Below are 25,977 nucleotides of genomic sequence, written 5' to 3' on the forward strand. Positions count from 1 at the left end.
ACCTCTTTTCTCGCCGTCATTGGCCACCAAGACTCTATCAGTATATGTGATGCCAGGATTTCGATGGCTACATCTTGTATCGTCGGCTCCATTGCCTTCAAGTTGCGGTGAGTCACGCTGTGGCCAGCTCTGTCAAGGTGAACCATAAGTTGGACCGCAAACCTTGGCCACGTCGCAACTCGCGGCATTATAGCATGTTTCAACATGCCCAGATGTTGAAAATCCCACCAAGCTATTCTTTCTACCAGTGGACACCTGCGGAGTACAGTTCGAGAAAACGGCGATGGAATCTGTCATGCTATATATTGGAGGGACGACATAAAAAGGTCGGGATAGTTATTGCTTCTGTAGTAGTTGCGTGTAAAGAATTTAAACTTCCCTTGGATATTGGGGCAATTGGCGAAAGCTTCCGGTCAGACCATGTCTTGTTTAGTCGACAATAAAGGACTAACCTATTAACTATAGCTCCTGACTAAATGAGGTGACGGCTAGATATTTTGACAAACGAATATGAAGCCGTATCTCCTCTCGAAGCTTAGTCACTTCTGTCTTGAGGCTCGAAAGATCCGCCTCAATGACCCTTCGCCTTCTATCTTCGTCTCGTTTCTCTTCCTCTAGTAATTGAATGAGGTCCGCTTGCTTTTGGCGCGACCTGGCTGCCGCTAATCGGTTTCTCTCCCTGTACTTGGCCGGGGTTCTGTCACGAAACCGTTGTGTGTCACTGCTTGATTCATGTGCTAGAGCGCTGGACGTGTTACTAGTGCGGTCTCTCACCCTTGATGTAGAACCGTCTTGCTGAGACGCTAGTAGTTGCATCTGGTAGTGGTCTGAAGAGGGTGTTTGTTGGCACTTGGGGTCTACGTTTTGGGTGTGTCCAAACTCAGAACCCAACGCATTTGAAGACCACAGTGGCAGGCTCATCTCTGGTGTTGCTGATGATGGCGTCTCATCAAGTGATGGCAATGTAAACTGAAGAAAAGGTGTATCATTGATGTCTGTATTTGTCGATTTAACAATCTCATCGTTGAGTTCGAATGTCTCGAGTAGCGTAAAATTATCAGATGAGAATGCATCCACCCTAATCTTTTTATTTTGGCTAAATGTAAACGTCGGACTTCTGCCACCATATAGATTAATCGTGAATTCTGAGTAATATGAGACTGGGTCTTGCCAGATATTTGTGAGACTAGGTACCTTGAGAGTTCTGGATCAACCAGATGTAGATAGGAGAAACTTTCCTCATTGTGTGATTCTGGCCGTGATACTTCCATGGTCACGTAGTGGTTTCAAGCGATGGGCGTATTTGTGTAATCAGACTTGGTTTTAGAGAAATATTAGAGAAATAATAGACTCCTAGCAGCAGTTTTGAACAGCCCTGGTCCTGATACTCCGTACTCCATATATCGGTAACGCGTATCGTAGTTTGCAATTCTACCCCATATCTGGCCAGCGATCAAAAAGGCTCAAAGGTACATTCAAGATCGACGCCCCCAAGCCACTGCCAAGAAATAGGGCCTAATCAGCTTTACCAATACCACCTTGTAAAACAAAGTATCGTACGATTATCCGCGATTGACTTCGTACAGCTAACCCCGCTGAATAAGCGGGTCAAATCATGGGTTTATATTGTTTATGCCGATAATTCCGAAAGATTTTCTATTTTTTAGCTGCGAAATAGCTTATAACGACTTCTTTGCTATACAATTTTCCTAAGTAAGCAAGTCTCCGTAAGCTATTCCGCAACTAAAAAGATAAATACATGTAGTAAATTGGAAAACTTCGGAATTACTAGGGCCCACTATCTAAACTCGCAAGAAATCTTCTACTTGCATGTATTAGACCGCATAAATGTATCCTCTCCTGATTAATGTAGTACTCACCTGGCGACGACTTTTTGTGTATTTATTGCCTGAACTATCCTTTTTCACTTCTAAGCGCCAGTAAAAAAATAAATAAAAAGGTTAAAATTTTACGCCGTATCTTTCACATATTAAATATGAACCAGAATTCTTGTTATTCTTCTCCTCTGAGAAGTGGGAAGGCGTCTTTTGCAATTCCCGGTGTCTCGGCAATACCTGGACGTCTCCATTATCGGCCGGGAGTCGGATTCGTCACATCGGCAGAATAGTATTCTAGAAGCCTATCTGGCGCAGGTGCAGCCTCACTCTCTCGTTTACAGTAAAATTGAACATGGTAACGGTTCTTATTTCGCGCATATAATCTCTTCACAGGCCAGCACAACGACAAGGAGCCGACTTGCTTGGAACCCCAGACGGGCAGGTACCGAGTCTAAAGAGTAAGCATAACTCGACCCTTGTACGACCTCAATTATGCGCTATTTTTTACCTACTATCATTGGCTATAGTAGGCTTTTAGTTTCTTAATAGGTACCTGTTCTTACCCATCTATAAAATTAGGTATCCACGGGTTGCCTTCTTTACCCACTACCTGAAATAGTTCCCCCGTGAATACCTAAAAATTATAACGGATCAATTGATACCCATGGACGCCCATGGGTACCTAATTTTACACCTTAATATAGACCAACCGACGACGACTGTTGGTTCGTTAGGTGATATAAAAGGGCCATGTCTCCCGTATTTTTTCTCTATTTTGCCGAGAACTATAACCCTTTATCAGTTTCGCAATGCTTATACTCTTTCTGGCCCAATTAGCCGCTCTCTTTGTCTCAATCGTGTCTGCGAAGGTGGTGTCCAGGCAGATTCAATTAGGTCAACATGAGTACTTTATGCCTCCATCTTCCTCTTGGAAAGTACCGTCGTGGGACTCCAACTTCTTGCAAAATGCGACCGTGGACGAGTTTGTGCCGATTACGGTTATGAACCTGAATGGAACTAAAAATGATGCCAATATTAGAGCTATGCTAGACAAGTTTAATGCAACTGATGATGTGTGGACATCGTCATTTACTCAGAGTAAGCCAGCTACTGCCTCTGGCTTCAAATCTTCCAACTGACTTCGGTACAAGTTCTTTATATTAAGTCTTCAACCGGATCTGCAAGCACTCTGTTGTAAAAGGAAAAGTCCGCTCAGTATACTATATCTAAACTCGTTTTTGGTAACACAGACAGAATTGTTCCCTCGGGGCCTTATTTCCTGCATACGAGCACAGGAAATGCATACCAGGCTTACCGACTCTTTGCCGACACAAACCAAGCATTTATTCAGGTTTGTCGCTCCAGCAAATGCTATTCAACCCTTTTGACAAAACTCAGTAGTCCTCGTATCAAGATCCACAAGATACGCATCACCCCTTGCGCGCGGCAATCTCCTCAGACGCAAGCCTCACCGTGGCAGTCCCGTCCCGCTTATACTATGCTCCTACAAAGGACAAACCACTTGCCGGTGTGCGAATATCAGTAAAAGATCTCTTTGATCTCAAGGGTCTCAAAACAAGCGGAGGAAATCGAGCATTCTACGCAAGGAGTAACATCAAAAACTAAACTGCAATTGCTGTCCAAAAGCTTATTGATGCCGGTGCTGTGGTTGTTGGCAAGACAAAGTTGTCTGACTTTGCATTTGGAGGGTCATACTTTACCAGCCACATTGACTATTTACTGCCATTCAACCCTCGAGGTGATGGATACAACCTTCCAAGCGACAGTTCTGGCGGTTCTGGGGCCTCAGTTGCCTCGTATGACTGGCTTGATGCGAGCGTGGGCAGTGACACAGGTGGCTCTGTTCGAGGACCGGCGCAGCAGAATGGTGTGCATGGGAATCGACCGACTCATAGTGCAGTTGACCTTTATGGTGCCATTCCTTTGAGCCCTGCTATGGACACCGTCGGTATGCTTGCGCGAGATCCCTTGCTCTGGTCCAAGATTAATAGGGTCTTGTACGCGGGCTCTGTTAAAGAGTTTGCAAAGTTTCCAAAGTCAATACTTCTTGATCCATCCTCCGCCAAGAAACTCTCAGCAGCTGATCAAGAGTATCCGAAAATTGCAGCTGCGGCGAACAATTTCTTGAATCACTTGTCGAAGATCCTAGCCGCCAATGTTTCTACCTTCTCGATTGACGAAGCGTGGAATAAATCTACGCCTGTTGCATTCAACACTACACCCATTGTGAATGCTGTGGATCGCATTTACAGCGACCTCACGCGCTACGAGCAATGGAACGATTTCGGTAAGGCCATTGTAAGTGAGTACATGGAGACTCATAACGGGGAATTCCCTCACATGGTGCCTGATGTTCGGGTAGGCTGGCTGCTCGCCAATGCCTCACTGACAGAGGACGATTACAAAGGCGATCTAAAGGACAAGTCGGGAGTTGCAGAATGGGTTGCGAAGAAATTTCTCACACGAGATGAAGATACATGCTCAAACGCAATTTATGTCTACTTTAACATGCCGTACAAGTCCTATAAACCAGATATATCAGGAGAGTATGTTCTACGACACCACTACAATTAGATGGCGCTAACAAATTCCAGGCTGGTCAAATCCATATATTGCAGAGTTAATCAGTAGTATCTCTAAGCAGGAATTACATATCCTACAGCAGAACGTAACTATTAACTGCAACACGACTCTAGGTTCCAAGGAGACTCGCGAACATTCAAAAAAGGCACTTGAAGAGGCTGCTACACTGCGGCACTACCCAGTGTCTCCACGACGTCTTGCATCTGTTGCCGATTTGCCGGATTATGCCCTCACTCTTGGAAGCTTTAACCTAGGAGATGTTAATTTCTCCGAATCAACGTTCAAGAATCAGAGTTTACCACTTGCAGTTGATATTATGGCGGCCAAGGGATGCGATGTTATGATTCTTAACCTGGTTGAAGAACTGTATCGTGTTGGGGCTATCAGAACAGCCAGGACAGGAGTAACTGTATAACCTAATAGCTAGTCTTGTTATTTATTATATAATTGACTAGTTCTTGCTCGTGTGTGTCTCTTTTAGATGTTCGCTTCGTCGTCCTTGTATGCGGAATCCCAGTGCCATTTTATTAAAACTTGAACGCGACTGCCCTGTATTATCGTCCTTAACGGCCTTGGTACTGCCAGATATAGCTGGAGCCCGTGCAAGTCCCTAAATACCCTACTCCAAGACAACAAGTTGAATAGAGATGGCCGATTACTGATATGGAATGGATTATAACGGCAGCTCAGGGGCTCTTGACACACACGAGTCTGGAGAAACTGCCAGTTTGATGAGACATGGCCATAGAGTCTGGTAGTCATGAAAATGAAAACGACGCATTACGAGAGTAAGGGGGGCGGCAAGACACCCATAAAGGGAGCGGATGGGGTGCGGAATATTCACGGCCGGCGACTTTGCAAGCGCCCACCAGGTTCTCACATTTTGTGAATATGATCGACGGCTGTTTTAACAGCTATTGGTTTACTTGAAGATGGTGTTAGGCAGGAGTAGCCAACCACTGCACGAGATCCTGCAGCTTGTCCAAGAATGATATAATTGAGGAAGATTGACGTCAGGTGTGTGATGATTCTCAATGAGACCGTAACTTTTGCCGCACAAAGCCGAGATAAGCTGTTATAACTATCCTTTAGGTCTGGTTAAGTAGGCAGCTGGGTAGCTAACCAAACTCTTATGGGATAGCCAACACAACAAACCCGTTGAGTAGTCGTAAACTGAAAGCCTAGTTTTTGGCCTGGGTATATATATACCCTGGTCATCTTGCTTCCAGCTCAAAAGTTCTTCGTATATTTTTCCAGTTATCGACTCTTCGGGACGATCGGGTGACTCGTGGAGCACTTTCTATCGTCCGATCCGGGAGATCATGGCGAACCGGCTGTTAGAGAAGGTGTGTGCGAATTTGCTGAGCACTCCTATAACCTGCAGAATAGCATTGGCAAGTAAGCCTGGCTTTGTTCTGTTTTAGGGGGTGGTCGTCCGAGTTTTACTAACCGGGGGAAATATCTATCGTCCTTCGATCATTGTATAAAGTGATAGCACTTCTCAAGTTATCCTTCAACGGAAACATCGCTGGCAGCAACGACAACGCGTGGCGATACCGAGTCCTCCCCTGGGGCGGCCAGGAACGGATGCAATGTTATCACGAGCCATACCAAGTACTTTCCTTTGCAGGAGGCGGCGTACAATCTGACTCATACTTGGGTCGGGATAATCTCGTCTTCAAAACAACACAGGACTCCTTTATAGCTCCGCATAATACTATGGTCTCCGAATTATCTATCAAACTGGGCCGTGCATCTCATCAACTTTGAACGATGTAGTGGTCCATCCTTTGACAGAGGGCTCGTAAATGTTAATATTTCCGCCTAGTTCAGTCTTTCTATGGAAGCCACCCATGCGGTAGAGCTCCGCTTGACAAAACGCAATGGATGTGGTTCGACGTGCAGTAGCAGGAGCAGGCGGGATCTCTATCCATACTAAAGTCTCAATGTTGAATGCCCAGAAGTCAGAAAGGCCACCCTGGGAAGGACATCGCGCGTGGAGATAGAGGGTTTTGTCGCCATCAAAGGTCATGGCGTGGTAACTGCGGGCCGCGAGATGAGCAGACGTCGTAGAGTCAGGTGTTGCAAGCGACAACGATCGCGGTGCTGACTCGAGGATATAGTGCAGTGCTTAAGGTAAGCGTCACGTTCCGAGTGAGTAAAACGGGTTAAGGATGAGCATACTTCTGGCTTCTGCATGTATGCCCACGCAATCGACATGATTGTGAACGGCTGTCGGCGGAGCAGTTATTCACCAAATATGCAAGCGTTGAAGGCATATACAGTATCTGTGACGAGCGAAAAAGGCGGCAATTTGACACTATTTGTGTTCAGCGGCCGTTGAGGGAAGCTATAGGGCTAGTCATATTAATAACTTGCAACAATAAACGAGAATGAAATTTTTGAAAGTACCTTTTTTTTTGTGATATTAATATTTGTGACATTGACATATCAGGGTAGGAACTGGTAGTATTAATACGACCAAAACTAATAGGCCTTATTGGCATGCCAACGTCGATGTGTTCTCGTTCCTAGGATTAGTCGTTCTAGGCACCATCTTGTATATTTCCATGTCATCTTCTAAACCTGATCTGCCGCTGGTTAATGACCTTAAAAAGGGGGAATTCAGATCGCAGCATGCAAGACGTAGATTTGTTGCTCATGCGCAGAACTTGATCTGGGCTGGATTCGCCAAGGCCGGTAATTACCGCGTCTTATATCAATGTTATTATTAACCTTAACTGATGGGTTTTGATTGTGTTAAGTTAAGAAATGCATTTCGTATTATTAGCGATATTAGTTATAATATAATATTATCTTCTTGGTATACTAAGGAGCTGCGCGACCATCACGACTTGAGTTTTAGGAAAGCTATTGCCAAGGTATGCCAGTTTCTCTTTTATAATTTTTTTTTTATAAAAGTAAATTAGATTATGATATGCCAATAATTCAGCTATATCATCTAGGAATGTAATGCATATCTTAAAGGTTTTAAACCATTCAACGTGGTTGGTATTGACAATCAAATCTTTCAAGATGCTGTCAGGATGAAACTAACGCAATCTTTGGGTATGTGTCTGTCCGGAGTCATCCCAGGAATAAAGACGAATATTTCAAAAGAGACCCCTAACCAGTAAGTTAAAGGAAGGATATGCCTCCGACTGTTTACAGAGACATCATTGGCCTTTCCAGCAAACTGGACAGATAAACGAGGTAAATACTCTGAACTCTTATTATCTATAGAAACTCATACTCACCAGCGAGGAGAGTAGCATGAGATTGAACTTAAACCAAGCTTCATAAAGACAGTAGCTCGTCTATCATCCAGAGTTTTCTTGGGTGAAGAAATATGTCGGAACCGAGACTGGTTGCGAATTACTGTGGAATATTGCGTGCACTCCTTCCTCGCCGCCGAGTCTCTGCGCATCTTTCCAAAGATACTTCGGCCTTTTGCCAGCCGGTTGCTTCCTGGATGCCGCCAGGTACGTGCCGAGATGGACGAGGCGCGTCGCATCATAACGCCAGTCCGGTAGCCAGACTACCCTAGGTATGTATCGGACTCCGATACCCAAGTTGCATGTCATAGAACATGTCGGACAGCGAAATCGTTTTGTGTGGCATTGTATCTTGGTGTGACGAAATTAGACAGAACTTCGGTAATATAGAAAGTTTCCACAACCAGAAAGTACATTATCGAGCAACACTATCTGTCTACTTGGAAGCGGCGTAGTTTTCCACCACACGTATTGCGGGGCTCGCGGGAATAAAGCCACCAGGAAGAAATAGCCAATACCGCTAGTGCAGTACGAGAATGATTGGCATTAATACCCATATGTTCAAAGTAGAATAGAATGACGGTACCCCCCGTCGGAACGATAGCTCTTTAACGCTGCTTCGTCTCCAATCTCTCCCAATACTCTGGAGCTGACAGTTACAAACGAAGCCGAATCAAAGTAAAGCCCAACTCGTGTAACTATGGGAACCGAATCTGAAGCTCAGCACGCCACGCTTGATAAATTCCTCGTCGCCTGGGGAAATTGGTCGGCTGCCGATATGATTGCAAACTGGTCAGACGACTGTACGCAAGCGGCTCTACCGTTTTCCATGGGCCATCCAGCTCGGTCTCGAGCCCAAGTAGAGGCGACTCTTCCGCTCCTCCAACAAGTCGTCACCGACTACACAGTAAGTAAAACGCTCTCGCCGCGCACTTATATTTTGTACCACAAATATAGATATGAGCCATGGAAATACTAATAGTAGATAGCTTGTGATTCACCAAGTCGTGCACGATGTGCCTCAGCGCAAGGCCGTTGTATATGCACTGTCCTCGGGTAAAACGCCCTTTGGAGACTGGAACAATGAATATGCCGTGTTTTTCAGCTTTAACGAAAACGGGCAAGAGATTACAAAAATCGAGGAGATGGTTGATACAGCGTTCATGAAGGACTTCTTCCCCAAGTTCCAGCAGTATATGCGCGACCAGGCATCAAATGAGAAGCCAGCTTAATTCACTAATAGCCTCATGTGTATATTGGCACCGCTTGTCTTGTTAAAGCCTTTAATGGATTAAAACAAAACTACGAGACTAGTTACTTAGCTGCGAGAATAGATCTGCACGGTATACTTCAAGTGGGCTGGGAACGACGTCTTGGGCCCAGGATTGAAAAATATACTACAGAAACCACGATTTCGCTATCCAGGGAAGACATCCAAGTACCATTGCTTCCACTTTCCACAGAGGAGAGAAGTCCCTTTAAAGCCAGCAACGACACTACTGCAGCTTTTCTGATTTGCCCAGCCCAGCCTGAACGGCCGGCCGCGCAAACATGCGGTCCTGCCAGGCCTTGACGTGCGGATAACCCTCGAGGTTGTAGTCTGTCTTGTCAAAGATGATGCCAATGACGTTTTGCCACGAGATGAAGGCGAGATCGGCAACCGAGCACTTCCCACCCACGAGCCACGGCCCATCCTGGCCCGGGGACACCTTCTTCTCCGACAGGACCTTTTCCAAGACGCCCGTGACACGCTGAACTTCCTTGACGTAGCGGTCGAGGGCGCTGGGCAGATTCTCGTGGTGGAACTTCTTGAACCAGGCGGCCTGGCCGTAGTAGGGGCCCTGGCCAGACGCCTGGAAGTAGAGGAACTGCCTGGCCTCGTACGACTCGGGGCTGCCGGCCGGGAAGCTGATTTTGTGGCCGGCGTCGTACTTTTCGACGAGGTACTCGACGATGGCCCCGGACTCCCACAGGGTAATGTTGGTGTTGGGGTCGTGGATGGCCGGCAGGCGTCCGTTGGGGTTGACGGCCAAGTATTCGGGCTTCTTAACATCGGCCAGGGGCACGACGACGGCCTCGTAGGGAAGGCCAAGCTCCTCGAGGACGATGGCGACCTTGGGCGGGTTGGGGCCACCCTTGCCCCAGACTTTGATTGGCTTGATGCTGGACATGGCGGTGGCGTCTGGACTCTGGTGTGGTGGTTGTGACAGGGTTGAAACTGGAGGCGGGAGAGTGAGATGTAGATGTGGCAAGTTGGCTACCAAGTCCGAAATGAGATGGCGTATATGTTGTTACTGGCTGTGATGGAGGAAGAGCCCGTAGGTTGTCTTTTAGAGCTACGGTTATATATGTTATTTGCTGGTTTTAATTTTTTAACATGCCACCTGGTCCTATTGACACCACATAATGCTACAGCATCATTCTCGCATGGGCAGTGCGTCTGCATGCTGCGGGTTTTCGGAGTCCGATGATCCAATTAGAACTAGTCATGGAGATTACCGCGCGGGACGATGACAAATGCAAAATTTGGCCCTGCTTTGTACCAGACGTGATGTAAGAACCATGAACAGCCACATGCACGGGCGGCTGACGGCCGCGTAGCTATGGTGGTGGGAAGATGTAATGGTGTGGCCGGTGTTGATGGGGGCCGATCTGGGTAAGCAAGATCTCGATTCTCTTGACTGAACAAGAGATGCAAATGCGAGGGGCACGGGCCAACATGACGTGGGTGGTGAAATGCCATACCGATACTCCGTACGCGCTACAAAAACTAGCATCACGACGTGGCCGGTTTTCATCATGGCACTCGCGTCGAATTGGTCTGTCGGGATGCATTCCCCGCACTATCCGGCATGTGTGCTGATGTGCCGCAGCTGGTCGTATCGGCTGTGTTGCTTTGCTCGTCCAAGACTTTGCGGAACTCGACGTGCATTTCCTTGTCTTGATCGAATCGTGCGCGACGATCCTTGATGGTGGCGCGAACAACTGCCGCGGAACAGTGCCTGAAAATTCCCAGTCAATAATACCCTGAATATGTAGATTCCTATCCACAAGAATAATAGGGCACCGCAAGTCCAAGTGGTTTAGGATAGACGGTCCCCGGTCCAGGTTTGGATCGACGAAGATCGATGACTTGGTATATAATATCCTCCAGGTGGTGAAGCACAAACACACACCTCATTTGGGCAGATGTTGGCAAAACCTGTTGGCAGTCATGGACAGAACAAGCCACACCATACATATGTGGGCTCCGGGCCGCCAACGGGATTTGGCATCAACGCCAGTCTTGTATTCATGGCAAGTCTCTATTCCTATATATACAAGCATCATGTCATGTCCCTGTTCCTCGCGCGGCTACAAGGGATTGGAGTCTGGGTTTGTTGTTTTCAGCCAATAAATTACGTGGTCGCGAGTAGTTGATATGCTCTATATTGGGACATGACTGTATCCTTGGCGCTACTATACATCTTGTCCAAGTTCCAGGACCCAGGCCCATTTCGAAGCGGTCCAGTGATGCCATCACCATCAAGACCACTCGTCTGCTAACCGACAGGAGGAGCATATTCGCAGTCTCTCAACTACCATCCACCGAGTGACGGTGCTAAATTCCCGAATCATCCTGCTCTGCCTCATGCACCATATTATTGTTCTCGTACCACTCGGTCCATTCCTCGCAGCGCTGCGAAAACTCGGGCATCACGCCCGCCTTCTCCATCAGCCCCTTAATCTTGCCGGGCTGCTCGAGGAACTGGATCGACAAGCCATCGCTGGCATGCCACGCAATATGGCAATGCATCAGCCAGGCGCCCGGGTTGTCGATGCGGAACGCAATCCACAGATACCCGTCTATCGGGCAATTGGCCACGTCCCGACGAGGCGGGTTGTCGAGCTTGGGCACAACGTCCTCGGTGAAGGGACCTTGTCCCTGGGCGAGCACCAATAAGTCATGTCCGTGTAGATGCATCGGATGCACCGACTGAGGAATCGTCCGTGGCGGGTCGACGCCCTCCAGGGTATAGTTGCTCGTGATGACAAAGTACACCCACTCGCCCGTCTCATAGTCGAGATAGATGGGCTCCGTCTCGGGTGTGAACAACGACGCGTTGCCGGTGTTCAGAGCCAGCTTCTTCAGACTCGGCTCCCGCCAGTCGAGATACATGGGCGTGTGGCGCAAAACCCATTTGTGAATCAGGGAGTTCGGGTCACTGGCGTTGGGCCAGCCCTGCAGCCCTATCTTGAGGTATTCGCTGGGCTCCATGTTGTTCACCCGTCGACCAACCTGCATTGGCACGACTGGTACCAGCTCGTTTGGTCCTGGATCAGCACATCCATACTTGAGGTGGGCTCGAGGGGGCGTGTAGGGATCGCTTTTGTTCTTGGCGTCGTACCGCACGATGCCTACGCGGTGGTCCAATATGTCGGGCTCGTTGCAGTACTGTGCGTGGATCCAGAAGTTGGGACCGTTCTCGAGGCTCGCATTGGCCTCGACAATGATTTCGTACCGTTGGCCTATGGCGGCATGAGAGACACGTACATACTCTCGGGGCTGTTTGCAAAGCCTGGGGGGGGAGAAACCATACCTATACCAATGTTGATAACGTCAGTCACATATGGCTCAATGGCCACAAAGTCGTTGGAGATGACTGTAAAGTTGTGCCCGTCAATCCAGAACGTCTCTGTGAGCAGAGTACCCGTGTGAGTCAGGCCGATTTTGTACTTGGTGCCGCGTTCAAGCGTCACCTCGAAAAAATCCTTCTTGCCCGTGCATCTGGTGTCGTTCTTCGGGTCACAGTCGTACAGTCCTTTGCCATTTAGAACCATGGAATTCGGGATCGCGGCCCGGGGTGTAAAGATCTCGTAATAATAGAGCTTGAAGGCGTCGTCGTGATACCAGTCAGACAGCAGCCAGGGCCCAAGGTCGACATCCCAATTCGCGCTCGACGGGCCGTGGATTACAAGTGGCCCTGAAACATGTAGTTAGCCATGTGCTGCCCGTCATCTCAAACCATGTTCAAAATGGGGGGCGCCTCAACCATATAGTCCGTTGCTGTCTGAGTCGGTGTTAGCTCAATGTTGCCCCTTGCGGTCCCGAGGTAAACGTACACTGCAAACTAAAGTGCGAGTGATACCACGAGGTACCGTATTGCATGGCCCGAAACTCATACGTTTGCGAAGATCCGGGCTGGGGACTATTAGCTCCAGGAAGAGAATTGCAAATGGAATAGGAGGCCTACCTTTGAGGGGCATTGCGTCACACCAGGCACACCATCCAGCCAGACAGTCTCGGATTGTCGGATACCGTGCCAGTGAACCCCCGTTCCATTAAAGTTGGTCAAGTTATTGTGCACGGTAATGCCTATTTGGTCAACTTTGGATGCACTCAATCGAATCCATCAGCAGGGAGCCATACGAAGGGTATCGCCCCAGTCGGCCTCGATCAGTGGACCAGGGTATTGGCCTGTAGAGAAGTATTAATATGTGTCCTTCCTTATCTGGTCGGTTGGATTCGGCTCGACGTCATGTTGTAATACGAACCATTGAACACTGTCCCCTTGACCAAGTATCCGTCTGGGGCAATCAACTCTTGGGTGACGGTAAGTTCGTACTGTATCTCCTTAGGACGGAATCACAAAATATCTTAAATGTGAAAATAGAACGGAAAAAACAACATGAAGCATCAATGCTACATTGTAAAAAAGGAAACGACCGAAACACATACCTCCCTCAAGCGTCCTTTTGGTACGACCTTGTCAGGGTCCGAATGTATGTTGAAGCCCTGGCGCCAACAATCTCGGTGTTGGGGGCTGTTGGTGCAGGAACAATTGGCCTTGGGTTTCGATGCAAACCCACCGTGGCAAAGGGCCAGCAATTGGGTCAGACGACGCAAGAGAGCCATGGCAGGCTTTGTGGAAGTTGAGCAACGCCTTGTGGTCAATCAATCCACAATAGGATGAGACGCATAGCCGTGGAGATATGTGGCAAGTATTAGCTAGAACGTATAATCCATTTATGTGTATAAACCATCAATAGATGAGACTTGGACCACATGTTGGACTCGGCCGCCATCATTTCAGGGTATCGGAGACCATCCCCTCAACCCCAGGCACCGGGTTCCGAGGCACCGGGCTCCGGGTATGGCTCGGCGTCGGCAACAGTCTGCCTCGAATGTTTGCATCAGAAGCCAAGTTATGCTGAGATTGAGGATCAGAATTCGCCAAGACTCTAGCTAGCGAAGCGGTTCTATCATGACTCGGGGTAGGAGGCTGTCATGTAAGACACTGGCAGGTAGTAGTATTACGGAAGCCAATCGGCATGAACCGTCAGACATACATTCTAGAACAACAGAGCTCATGTTTCGATGCATGAACGTGCGGTCATCTATCTTTCTATTCAATAACGTTTCAGAATTGCCATATCGGGGTCTCACACACCGCTGCTACGCTGTGTCTAGGCAATAATCGTTTAATTTTAGTAGCGAAACCGGTCCTGTTAGAAATCTGGCTGGCGATGACATGTAAAGCCTTTGTATCCGTCATGCTGCCCCCATTCATATTTCAATTCAGTCCCAAATTTAATATGGAAAGCGAAAGCTTTTATTCCAAGATTCGTCCTTTAGATCTGTCCATTTTCACATAGTTCGTAATGTTAACCGTGTATGCGACAACTTGCCAGCGCAATATAGCATTGCGAGCATACAGCACTACAAGTGTTTAAGGCTCCGAGAGTCTAACTGTACGAGTTGATCGTCTCTCTGAAATTATTACAGTGCAAAGCGTGGATGGAATTTCCGAGTCACACGATATCCCTAGACCAGCTCCGTTGGGGGCCAGCAGCCAGGGCCATGGCCACAACCATGACCGGGACTAGTCGGGATCCGAAAAGCTTTCTTCCGAAATTGCCAAAACAATTAGCAAAGGAACGCGCTAGGGTACCAACGCCCGATTACTCTGCCCCTTTGCGAGACACTATACTCGTGGCTGAGCTAGAATATTAGGTCGACTGTCACCGGATTCGGCGTAGAAGGCCATGGACTATATAATCAAACAACACTGAAACCAAATATATGAGAATCTGCTCCACCAACGAGTACCAAATCATCAACAAATATCACGCTATTGACGCAAAGAAATTGAGTTTCAGTGCTACACCTGATGGGCCACTTCCCCTGGCTTCGTGCCGTGCTCGGCGCGGCGGTTGTGAGTTTGGCCGTGGCCTCGAACGATGGTATTGACGGCACCAGCGCCGACTATCTGATTATAGGCGGCGGTCCTGCAGGCCTGGTACTCGCAGAAAAACTCTCTCGAAACCCCCGAAAGCACATTGTCCTCCTCGAAGCTGGGCCAGACAGCATAAACGATTCATTGGTCAATAGTAGGTGCTGCTACTTCCACCAGACACTGTTCGCCCACGCACTCCCTAACCGTCAATCTTCTAGCACCGGCTCACTATCCCCTCATCAAGGAGCAGCATTGGAACTTCACAACTGAACCCGACTCTAATTTGGGAGGACATGCGCCTGGTATTGCACAAGGTCGAACACTCGGAGGTGGCTCCGCGGTGAACGGCATGGCCTACTGCAGAGGAGCGTCGTCAGTGTTCGATGAATGGGCACAGCTTTCTGGCAATCCGGGGCTGGCCTGGAAGTCAATGTTGCAGGAGTTCAGAGAGGTGAGCCACTACCAAGACCCTCCCCACGCCGAGTACGAACAATATGTGAACATCTCGGGGTACGGGAATGGCCCGCTGGAAGTGAGTCGTTCAAGCGGTTTGACCGGCTTCGAATTCCCCTTTAAAGAAGCCATCCAGGGCCAACTCGGCCTTCACGAGGCCGACCTGACGGATGGGACTGGCATCGGCATTGACATGGGGGTTGCCACCATCTTTGCCAAGAACCGCACTAGATCATACCCTCGAAACACGTTTGGGCTCATTGCTGAGAGAAGGCAAAATGTGCGAATTATACATGACGCCTGGGTGTCCAAGGTCGACTTCAAGGGCCAAACTGCGGTTGGCGCAACATACCGTTTCAACGGAAAAGATGTCAAGATTAAAGCCAGGGAGGTTATAGTCAGCGGCGGGGCCATCAACACTCCCAAACTCCTTATGCTTTCTGGAGTCGGACCAAAAGATGTGCTCTCAAAATGGGGCATTCCCGTTGTCGCCGAGAGCCCCGAGGTGGGCGCGAACCTCAGAGACCACCCGGTTTCTATTGTGGAACTTCGCGTCACGCCAGAAGTACTCACACTCTGGCAATGGGCGTTTAACGAGACCGAGGCAGATATAGCAAAAAAACAGTATGCTGCCAACGCTTCGGGCCCATTGGGGTGGAACAACGGACTCGTTTTTGCCACATTTCGTGTTCCCGACTCAGTCTGGGATGGCATGGACGGCTCGCATTTCCGCTCCTTGCCGCAGGATCGGCCACACGTCATGATAGAGTTCAGCACTGTGCCGTTTATACCTTCGCCAAATGCGAGCACAATCACGGCCTGGGCGAGCCTCGTGCAGCCAGAGGCGTCTGGCCGGGTGAGCCTCAGGTCGGGAAACTACCAGGACGACCCGCTGATATACACCAACTACTACGGCTCCGTCGCCGATAAAGCGGCCATCTTGTGGACATACAAGAAGCTTCGCGAGATATTGCATCGCCCGGAAGTAAGTCCGCTCATTGAATCGGAGCATTACCCAGGACCGGGTGTGACTACAGACGAAGCTATATGGGCGGCAATGGGGAATCAGACATACTCGTTCCGCCATCCCGTGGGTACTGTTGCCATTGGAAAGGTGCTGGATAGAAACTGGAGAGTCAAGGGCCTGAAAGGTATCAGAGTCGTTGACTCGAGCACATTTCCCTATCCGACGACTTGCCACCCCCAAGCGGTGGTGTATGCACTGGCAAGCAGGGCGGCGAAAGATATCCTTGAGGCCGATTGCAAGAGGTAGTGTCCATATTTTATGCTCGTGGTACCTCGGTGGAAAAAATATGTGTGCCAACAAGTACATCATCTTACCAGCAATTCTCATGTGCAGCCGTAGTATACACAGACAGTACATACAACAAGATAAGCGTATCTCGATAATACTGATTCCTTGAAACATCTGGGAACCCAGATTGACCCCCCTCCTCCCCCATGAGATTTTCAACGATAGTATCTTGTTCTCCTAAAGGCAATTTGGCGCCAAAGACGCCCCTTCCCGCCACAGACATTGTACTTTATAGCTGAAAGGCAAGGGTAGAGCGATACCTTTGCCTTGATTTAGTAGAGTCAAATCAATCTAATCCCCCTCCACCGTCGGACCGAACAAGCGCGACGCAGTGATTTACTCCGAATACCATGATGCAGTGCAAGACCAGAGAAACAGCCAGCCAATCAGGTACTTGCGGAATGATTGAAGACTCTACGAGGGTGGAATAAGCACGGCATAATATTCCTTAGCGTCCAAGCTGGGTATTTCACAGCCGCAATATAGTGGCAATGCTTATCTATTGTCGTCTGTTGTCAATACTGGCCCAGAAACAAGAAAGCCGGCGCTGCGTATGACCAACATGTAAAGATTGTCGCTGAAGCGGTTTAAATCACTGCCACCGTTGTACAACACACAGGAGGCGGTAGGAAGCATATCGCGGAGTGTCACATGCATAAAATTATAAACCGAGACTGACGGCTGCGACTAGCAGCACATAGTCTTGCATGTGCCTGCAGAAACAGAACACTGGGTGTTTTTTTCTCTTCTTTCTTCTGCAGCGACGTTCCGAGTTATTACCTGGAGCAGGGGTTATTCCCTGTGCTCATGCTTGAACAGTCAGTACAAAGTATCAAGGTTATACTTTGAGCAAAATGACTCAAGTCCCACCATCCGACCCCAAGATTGGACGAGCCGCAAAGTTGCAACGATTCAAACCAGTTGCAACGAGAGCAAGACGTCTCGTTGGTGGAATGAACTCTGCTCAGAACTAGCCCTTCAACTTGCAACTCAGCCGCGGAGGTAAACTTCAGTCAGGCATGTCCGTGCAGTCAGCCCTTGCCTACATTCCCATCAAAATTGCCATGGACAACTGCGGGGGTTACATCGTGAAATGCCAAGAGTAAGCAAATTGTGGATCGCGAAAACGCACATAAGTAGTCCATCGGCTATCAAGTCGGCAAAACCTATTGATACAAAATAGCAAGATAAAGTTGGACTTTAGCGTATATCCCTGAAACCAACTAACTCCTAGTCGAGATTGGGCGCCCGCTGCTATAGCTACATGTGCATGCTTCCGTACTTGGAGCATCTTCAAATCTCGAAATGCGTCCATGGCGAAACCATCATCATGCATCAGCCGTGAGCACCCCAGCAACCATCTCGGGCGACACTAGGGAGGCACCCCTGCATTTTTCCAGCGATTCCACCAAGGCAACAAAGTTTACACGCACCGCAGGCAATGTTTTTGACTTGATCCGCGGTTCGGCCCAGTCGACTTCCGTGCCCAATTATATCAGAGAGATTACCAAATGTTTTCGCCCCCTACCGGGATCCTCCTACATGTTAAACCCGGTTATGCGGATTAGAGTTATCAACTTATTAGAAGGGTGTAAAGTAGCCGACGGATGATGAGTGCTATTGTAAACATGAATCGCGGGGCGATGGTTCATCTTTAGATGCGTCGAGTTTAATTGTATCCGAATCGTCTACCAGACTACTTTGCTAGCCTGTTGCTCTTAACCCCTGTCTCGTTAGTCTTTCGCCTTGACCTTATACTTCAATTATGGTCAATAATCAGTCATTTGAGATGTACATGATTGTGGGTACTATGAATGCCGTAAAATATCTACAACACAAGATGATACAGCCCGCACTCGTCTGCGAAGATCCACCTCTAGTTGATCAAGAAGAGCAGCAGAAAAGGGCAGTGTCGCACCGTCGCCACCTGGTGCCTCTCGCCTGTCCCTCGGAAGTGAATTGTTGGATGCCACGTCCAGTGCCCCGTGGTGATTCCGAGCCTTGAGCCGCTGCGATATGGTGTTGATGAGCCCCTGCACTCGATAGAGTTTGCCGAGAACAGACTGCGCCGCCAGCCTGCTCTGGTGGTTGCCGTCATCGAGACCGCCCGCCTTGCTGATGCTGTCCGCCGGGTCGGCTCTCCCGGGTGGTTGTCGGGCCGCGTTCTCGTACCAGGCCAGCGCCTTGAACACAATAAGCGACATGAGGGCGAGTAGATAGCCGTCCTGGGCGCAGGAACATTGCAGCATGGTGTCGATGGACTCGATGGCATGCTCACTGTCCGCAAAGGAGCCGTTGAGGGGGCATGGCGAGGGTCGACCGCTGCTGGAAGCTCCTGCTTGGCCTTCGGTCGGAGAACTGGAGCCAGAAGCCGCAGTGGTAGAAGTCTGGAAAAGTTGGCTCAAGAGCGCGAGCGTTTGATTGAGGCAGTTGCACGAGGACCCTTCAAGCGTCGCCTTCAACTCTTGTTGTCCTTGTTGCTGCTGCCAACTTGCCGCTGACTGCGGCATAGAGAGCGAAGCCTGCGGCCCAAGGTGGTTGGGGGATACTTGTAATGCGTCATCAAGAAGCGAAGTCGACTTGTCGGGCACCTCGGTCCAGAGAGTTGTCGGATCGAGCGAGTAACTCAGGTCCCACGATCCGAGGTAGTCCTCTGGGTGACTGCAGGCGTCCGGCCCTCCAGAGACGCATATATCTATAGGCGAAGCAAAGCAGTCGTCGAAATTCATGTCCGTGGCGGCGGGGGTTGGCGCGCTCAAGAGTGGCGTTTCGGCCGAGGCAATGGGACTTGGTATAGAATCAGCATAGTTGCCATGATACTGATCCAGGAATACTTGAATTGTGCCTGATGCCGGAGTGGTGCCTTTGGACGGCTGCATCAAGGTTGGCGACGGCGTGGGAAGAGACGGCACCGTGCTTGGCCGAGTTGTCGACTTTCTCGCATGTTTTCTCCCGGCCCGTCGTGTAGCAAAATACTCGCATACCTTGCCTCGCTTGGCGCACCGTGAACACGTCGGTTTCTCCTTGGAACATCGGAGCTTCGATGAGGCACAAGCGTGACAGCTATCTCTGAGTTTGACTGCCATTGCTATAGTCGTTGTCGTCATTGTCGACGTTGCCGCGGTGGAGGAAACGATATTGCTCGATCCTCCTGCTCGGGACGACTGCAACGTCGCCATGTGGGAAGTATGCAGATTTGACAAGGATGGAGTAGAAAGTTAAAGAAGGTAGAAGAGCTGCACCGCGCGGTGTGACGTGAGCTTAGTCCTCCACGCTTGATAATAGTAGATATATTTGCATTGCACCTTGTTTGGCTGACACGAACTGACCCAACGACATGGCCATTCTTGTCACGCCTGCAGCGCCGCACACAGACTTGGAAGCCTGCATGCCCGGATACGAATCCATCGGTATATCCCATCGCCTCCGTGTCATCAAGAGCGACAGCATGCACCCGTTCTCCCGTTCTCATTCGTCCCAACCGGCGAGACATTATGGCAGAGCGGGGAAACGGGGGCGCAACGGCGGACCAGGACATGTCCAGATACCCCAACCTTATCGCCCGGAAACGCAGGACGGCGCAATCCATATCCGTGCTGACCTTGCAGTTCCTGAATCTATTGTGGCGTCCGCCTGGTGTTGCTAGCGCAGCCTCGTTTCCCCGGCCCTTACGCACGTCGAGCCCGATAGGAACAAGACCGGGCTCTTGAATGTTGGTTCGTCGACTCTGCGCCACACCCGCGTTGCCTTTGGAAAAGAACTATGTGGCAACATCATTGAATGTACCTCACTCACAAGCGACGGATACGACACAAGCGTGGGGCGCCGTACCAAAGTGAAGGCATCTGATCCGCCCGGTTGCTACCGAGTGTGGTGAGCGCCGTCGAGTCAAGCAACAAGGGTTTGGAAATCGATCGAGCCCCGTCGGCCTGGGTGGAATGAATCTGACGGCTTGCGTCATTGTCGAGCCTTTTTGGCTCTGGATGGTGGTGATAGATGTGATGATGCTCGCAGTTGCGGCGGAACCATATGTACGTGATGGTTGACTGAGCCTCACATGAAATGGGAATGCATATGAGAGCACAAGATCCATGACGGGGGGCTTTCAGGATGGCGCTTGCCGTTGTCAGCCGCTCAGGGATGTGGCCGGGATCTAGAAGCCTGCTCAACCCTCGATATCTCCTCCTGCCCTGTTTCTGGAAGCACATGCGCTGAAGGTCGGTTCAACGGAACATTGGAGCAAGACTGTCAGGGAAGCCTCTGAGAGTAATAGCCCGACTCTGCGGATTAGTCCACCAACGAGCATCAAGAGCGAATGCCTTGTGTCTGCGTAGTGAGGTTATACCATACCAGGATAGAAAGCCACACTCCGAGAATTATGTAAGTACGGCCCAAATCTTAACGCCGTCGAACAAGGGGATGCTTTGTTGCCTTGATGCAAAACTTTACGACGGTGTCTTGTAGGATGGTGCGGGTTTCAGTGCCACGATCCCAACGAGCTTGAGCCATATTCACTTTCAAAGTTCGACACCGTCAAGCTGCGGGCAACTCCTGAGACTCACATGCTTTAGCTTAGGCTTCAACTGAATAGCAGTATCGTCATGCTGCCTAGCTGCCATGGACAGTATCGCCAACCTCGTTTCCTGCGCCGCTGCCACCACAGCCGATGTCGAAGCTCTTGTCGCCATGTGTCGAGTGCAGTGCCCAAGTGAGGCGGACGAGTCAATCAAGATCCATGCAATCCTTCAAGATGGGCCGGCCGAATTACAAAGGCTCAAAAAGTCCATGATGGCTAATGTTACAAATCTTCAACAACTCATCATGGAGCCGTCGGAGCTGCTACAACAGCTCGCCTGTCAGGTATGCTTTGCCCCAGCCGCTCAATGCTAAACTCCTGCTCTCCCCCATTAGACTGCACAGGTGTTGAGAACGTCAACTAAAGAATGCCTCATCAAGTCCCAATTATTGGCTTGCCTGCACTGGCTGGGGGATTTTCAAGTCTTGGCTTGTATCCCCCTTCGTCACAGCGTGCCGATCAAAGATATCTCCGACTTGGCAGGCGTGCCGGAAGCTCAACTCTGTCGAATAGCGCGTATGACAATGGCCTTTGGGTTTTTATGCGAGCCGCAACCAGGACGTCTATCGCATAATGCCTTGTCTGCCGCCTTTGTCACCAATCCTTCTCTGCTCGACGCCGTCATGTTTCTTGCTGGCACAGCGACTCCGTCCGCGTTGAAAATGGCTGTCAATACCCAGCGGCTCAACTACTCCAGCACTCCGCAGGCGACTGCGTATAACCTTGCTAGCAATCACGCGAGCTCATTTAGCGCCGAGTGCGAACAACGACCGCAGCTGAGGCGACAATGGTCTGCTTTCCGGCGCTACGGAACCGGCGATGTGGACGATGACCTGGTGGAAATTCTTCAGTCACTGCAATGTGCCAACCAATTTGTTGGTAAACCATGTACCGTTGTGGAGGTGAGCGTCCGCCTTTCATCGGGCCATACAGCATATCTGTCCCTTGGCTGACGTCGAATACGCCTTCTCAGATTGGGGCCGAGTCAACGACGCAAGCAATGGCTCTGGCAAGTCATTATCCTTGCCTGAAGATTATAGTGCAGATGGGCGATTTGGAAGCTCAATGGCAAAATTCCGGGGGGAAGAACATATCCTACGAGTCTATGCTAGACCAACCGGGGTGTATAGTAGACGGACGAGTGACTACTCAGCGTCGCCCTATGGGTACCACACAGACCATTCGTGATGCCAGAGTGTATATCCTTCATCTCACTTCATGCACAGGTGTTACAGAGGGTGTTCAGGCCGAGCTGAAACAACTGGTGGAAGTCTTGAAAAATAACAAGCCCGGGAGAATCGTTCTTACGTCGGGGTTACTCCCCGAACTTGGAACAATACGCCGTAGCGTAGAGGCCCTCGCTCGGCTAAGGGACTTGACAATGTTTCAACTCGCGAATCAAAGGGAGTTGGAGATGGCTGAGATGATGGGCATTCTGAATAGTATGGGGGATAACACCGGCCGTCTAATCGTGGAAAATAAGTACTGCTCGCCTACCAGTGGAGCCTCTGCTCTGGAGATTCGGTATCATGAATATGTCACTGGATAGGTTGGTAGATTTGATGAAGAGTGAGCAATGGGTGAAGTCCCCCTTGGGCCATACAAGTAGCAAAGTAGCAGCTTAGGGACCCGGTTGTAGAAGTATTCTCTCCAATGTAATATTCACGCGCCTAACAATGGAATCATTTGACACATATATAGCAAGTGTGATTTACGCATCGAGCCAACAGCATGCAGCTTGACGGTTCTGGGGCTGTGGCCGTATAGCCCGAGAATCGGACTCCGATCAGCAGCCCTTGACCCGAAACAAGCAGACAAGGCGGCAAGATTCTTCAGAGGAAGCAAAACGGTCAGAACCCAAAAATATTATGTCAGTATTCATTAGTACGGCCTTGGAGATGTTCTTGTGTTCTGAGCTTAGCTCTGATAGTCTTGTTACAGTTTCGGCAAATCCAACACAAAGTAACTTCATACAACCGAAGCAGGTCAGAGAGCATGGCCGAGATTGACGGCGGCCCCCTCATCAATACGACATCTTTGCTTGGGCATCTCGAACAAGGCCTGGGGAAAAGCTACAATAAACCAGGAATAATATCAACACACCAGCCTGCAAACCACCTGTCAGATCTCCTCGCCCTAGCCAAGAGTCACGACGACCAGGAGCGTGAGGATGCATATACCCATACAAAGACGAGTACTATCTATGACGGAGAAAATGGATACAACTACTTGACGCTCACCTATCACCAAATTCACTCCATTGCAAAATGTCTCGCGGCAGGGCTTCTTACCAACGGAGTGCAACCAAAATCCACTATTTTGATGCTTATACCGAATGGCGCAGAATTCGGCTTGCTTCTATGGACTTCGGTTATGGCAAGATTGACGATTTCATGCGCGGACCCGGACGTCCTTGCTGCCACGGGGCCTGATGAGCTGCCACATTTGCTTTGGACCCTTGAACCATCTATAATTGTAGCACAAGACACACGAACCGTGCTCGAGATAGACCGGCTTGTTGACGACTTTCCGACTGTGAGGCCTCTCTGCATTCACGTGGATCGTTTAGCCAAGAAGTCAGGCTGGATAACTCTGTCAGAAATCATGGAGCAAGGCAACGGGCCAGCGATAGATCGAGACGAAATAATCGAGGCTGCTCGTAGCGATGATCCAGAGCGCATTCATTCAGTTCTCTTCACGTCAGGGTCGTCTGGCCGTCCAAAAGGTTGTCCCATGCGGGTGGGAGGGCAAACTCACTACATGCTTTCGCAATCATGGCTTGTTGATGAAAGGGCCTGCCCACTGGCTCTACAGCAAGCTCATCCGTCTCGCGCCATTGCTCATCTGCAGATCCTCCTGACCTGGAGAGCCGGTGGCACGGCCGTCTTGACGGGACGTGGCTTCTGTGTGAGCGACATTGTCGAAGCAATTCGACGGCTCCCAATCACTTTCGTCGTTCTCTCTCCGCCCATGGTACACGAGATTAGCAAAGAGGTTACGAATGCTTCGTTGAATACAGACTCGGTTCAAACAGTGCAAGTTGGCGGTGATGCCGTAACCGCCGGCATCTTGGCCAAATGTGCAACTGCATTTCGAGGCGCAAAGGTTGTCGTAGCTCATGGCATGACAGAAGGAGGGGGATCATTTCGCTGGCCGTTTGAACATACGCCCATGAGCCAACTTCCACACTTCGGCGGTCTTTGTCCGGTAGGCTTAGTGTCTCCGGGGTCAGTAGTTCGCATATGGAATACTGCAGAAGCGAGTGTGTGCAAGCGCGGCGAGTCCGGGGCTCTGCACATACGGAGCGGGAGTCAAATACCAAATTACATGTCTGGCGCCTCTGAGACTTCTTTCTACGAAGATGGGCAAGGCCGCTGGTTTCGCACCGGTGATGTCGCCGTCATGGATCCCAAGGGACTCGTATATATCCTGGGCAGGGAGAAGGACATGATTAATCGCGACGGCGTGATGATAATGCCAGCGCCACTGCAGAACTGCATAGAAATACTTACCGGAGAGCAGGTGAGTGCAAATGTGTTCCCATTGACTTCTATTGACCCCTATAGTGAGCCAAGTCGGCTAATTCTTGCAGGCTGTCGCTGTCAGCGTAACGAGTAAATCCCAGGGCGAGCAACTATTTGCTGTCCTGCGTTCTTTGGCTTCCAATTCTCCGGGAGATATTAATCGACACATTGAAAAAATGCTCGGCAAGCAGTATGTACTGGATGGCTTGCTGACTTTGGAACAGTTGGGACTAGCCGCGTTCCCGGTGAATGCTACACATAAGATAATGAAATCGGAGATAAAAACCGCACTGCTAAAATATCTTCAATCTCACAGGGACTCAAACATGACTGCAGGTACTGTGAACTAGGGGGGGAAGAATTTATTTTCATGGACCATGGACTCATTGAACAGCTGTGTCAGCAATGGAGTTTTAATATTTTCCCATCCCTGCATAGTCAACCAAGTGGCGTCCTTGGCGAGAGATGTGTTGGGCGTATTTCGCTGATAATGTACTTTGTAAAAGACCCGCATACTTTCAAGGTAGAGTGATTCATTACGCAGTCTGATTAAAGTACATTTGTCCGAAGTTAGATATTCGTCGTACTGTTTACCATGAGACCGCTGAATACTGTGGCAGAGGCTTGTATGGGCTTGGAGCAAAGACGTTCAATTCATTCTAACAAATATCTTTGGCATTTATGGTTCTCGGTCTCTCCCAACGTCCTTCAACCAAAACAGCCTTCATTATGCAAAGCAAGGTAGGGACCATGTCACAAGCGCCCAATGCTTCAATTGGATCTTGTGCCCTCCATTAACTATCACGAGCTTTGGGGACCGTTCGTTCCCTGGTGTTATGATGCCCGTGTAACAAATACCATAGATGTACAAATTTGCTTATGGTAATATATTTATCACCACGTCTGAATCAAGTACCTCAGACATCGGCAGCACCAGCATGTGTGCTTCGTAGCTTGGTAGCTATGTCTCGACTCTTGATCACCAATGGAAATCCTTTTCCTTGTGTCTTGTTCCGACGCCCAATCAGTAGCCATGAAATGTCGGTTCGGGGTATTAAAGCCATGCCAGTCGGAACTTGACATTCCCGCTGCGCCAGGACCTCCGATAGGCACAGCTACAAGCCCGAGGGACCCTAGCTCACAAAGATGGTATTTATCCAAAAGTATCTTGCCCC

At 49.6% G+C, this 25,977-nt stretch overlaps 10 protein-coding genes across 10 annotated transcripts; 5 read left to right on the forward strand and 5 right to left on the reverse strand.

The window, feature by feature from the left end:
* Positions 1 to 459: 459 nt before the first annotated feature.
* On the reverse strand, positions 460 to 1,243 carry ota4 (Ochratoxin biosynthesis cluster transcription factor ota4; the record flags this gene model as incomplete). The annotated part of the gene is made up of 2 exons (XM_066130544.1): positions 460 to 1,145; positions 1,195 to 1,243. The coding sequence occupies 2 exons, from the start codon at positions 1,241 to 1,243 to the stop codon at positions 460 to 462; spliced, it is 735 nt and encodes a 244-aa protein (XP_065986895.1).
* A 1,404-nt stretch (positions 1,244 to 2,647) lies between these two features.
* Positions 2,648 to 4,433, forward strand: Arp1_1 (Scytalone dehydratase-like protein Arp1; the record flags this gene model as incomplete). Its single annotated transcript, XM_014684888.1, has 4 exons — positions 2,648 to 2,936; positions 3,089 to 3,189; positions 3,240 to 3,447; positions 3,547 to 4,433. 4 exons carry the CDS (start codon positions 2,648 to 2,650, stop codon positions 4,431 to 4,433), a joined length of 1,485 nt encoding a protein of 494 aa, XP_014540374.1.
* A 1,747-nt stretch (positions 4,434 to 6,180) lies between these two features.
* G6M90_00g052470 (uncharacterized protein) lies at positions 6,181 to 6,474 on the reverse strand (the record flags this gene model as incomplete). The annotated part of the gene is made up of 1 exon (XM_014684889.1): positions 6,181 to 6,474. The coding sequence occupies one exon, from the start codon at positions 6,472 to 6,474 to the stop codon at positions 6,181 to 6,183; it is 294 nt and encodes a 97-aa protein (XP_014540375.1).
* A 1,943-nt stretch (positions 6,475 to 8,417) lies between these two features.
* Positions 8,418 to 8,949, forward strand: ptaG (Monooxygenase ptaG; the record flags this gene model as incomplete). Its single annotated transcript, XM_014684890.1, has 2 exons — positions 8,418 to 8,624; positions 8,707 to 8,949. The coding sequence occupies 2 exons, from the start codon at positions 8,418 to 8,420 to the stop codon at positions 8,947 to 8,949; spliced, it is 450 nt and encodes a 149-aa protein (XP_014540376.1).
* A 264-nt stretch (positions 8,950 to 9,213) lies between these two features.
* On the reverse strand, positions 9,214 to 9,888 carry tpcF (Glutathione S-transferase-like protein tpcF; the record flags this gene model as incomplete). Its single annotated transcript, XM_014684891.1, has 1 exon — positions 9,214 to 9,888. One exon carries the CDS (start codon positions 9,886 to 9,888, stop codon positions 9,214 to 9,216), a length of 675 nt encoding a protein of 224 aa, XP_014540377.1.
* Positions 9,889 to 11,318: 1,430 nt separating this feature from the next.
* gedJ (Dihydrogeodin oxidase) lies at positions 11,319 to 13,613 on the reverse strand (the record flags this gene model as incomplete). The annotated part of the gene is made up of 8 exons (XM_066130545.1): positions 11,319 to 12,226; positions 12,298 to 12,681; positions 12,751 to 12,768; positions 12,821 to 12,899; positions 12,952 to 13,073; positions 13,128 to 13,175; positions 13,253 to 13,322; positions 13,437 to 13,613. The coding sequence occupies 8 exons, from the start codon at positions 13,611 to 13,613 to the stop codon at positions 11,319 to 11,321; spliced, it is 1,806 nt and encodes a 601-aa protein (XP_065986714.1).
* Positions 13,614 to 14,868: 1,255 nt separating this feature from the next.
* On the forward strand, positions 14,869 to 16,660 carry pdh1 (Pyranose dehydrogenase; the record flags this gene model as incomplete). Its single annotated transcript, XM_014684893.1, has 2 exons — positions 14,869 to 15,088; positions 15,153 to 16,660. The coding sequence occupies 2 exons, from the start codon at positions 14,869 to 14,871 to the stop codon at positions 16,658 to 16,660; spliced, it is 1,728 nt and encodes a 575-aa protein (XP_014540379.1).
* A 1,850-nt stretch (positions 16,661 to 18,510) lies between these two features.
* mdpE (Monodictyphenone cluster transcription factor) lies at positions 18,511 to 19,809 on the reverse strand (the record flags this gene model as incomplete). Its single annotated transcript, XM_014684894.2, has 1 exon — positions 18,511 to 19,809. One exon carries the CDS (start codon positions 19,807 to 19,809, stop codon positions 18,511 to 18,513), a length of 1,299 nt encoding a protein of 432 aa, XP_014540380.2.
* Positions 19,810 to 21,319: 1,510 nt separating this feature from the next.
* On the forward strand, positions 21,320 to 22,827 carry tpcD (Trypacidin cluster transcriptional coactivator tpcD; the record flags this gene model as incomplete). Its single annotated transcript, XM_014684895.1, has 3 exons — positions 21,320 to 21,562; positions 21,614 to 22,180; positions 22,252 to 22,827. 3 exons carry the CDS (start codon positions 21,320 to 21,322, stop codon positions 22,825 to 22,827), a joined length of 1,386 nt encoding a protein of 461 aa, XP_014540381.1.
* A 446-nt stretch (positions 22,828 to 23,273) lies between these two features.
* Positions 23,274 to 25,152, forward strand: 4CL2 (4-coumarate--CoA ligase 2; the record flags this gene model as incomplete). The annotated part of the gene is made up of 2 exons (XM_014684896.1): positions 23,274 to 24,800; positions 24,871 to 25,152. 2 exons carry the CDS (start codon positions 23,274 to 23,276, stop codon positions 25,150 to 25,152), a joined length of 1,809 nt encoding a protein of 602 aa, XP_014540382.1.
* Positions 25,153 to 25,977: the final 825 nt, after the last annotated feature.

The sequence above is a fragment of the Metarhizium brunneum genome, chromosome 3, assembly GCF_013426205.1.
Source record: "Metarhizium brunneum chromosome 3, complete sequence".
In the NCBI taxonomy this organism is placed as follows: domain Eukaryota; kingdom Fungi; phylum Ascomycota; class Sordariomycetes; order Hypocreales; family Clavicipitaceae; genus Metarhizium; species Metarhizium brunneum.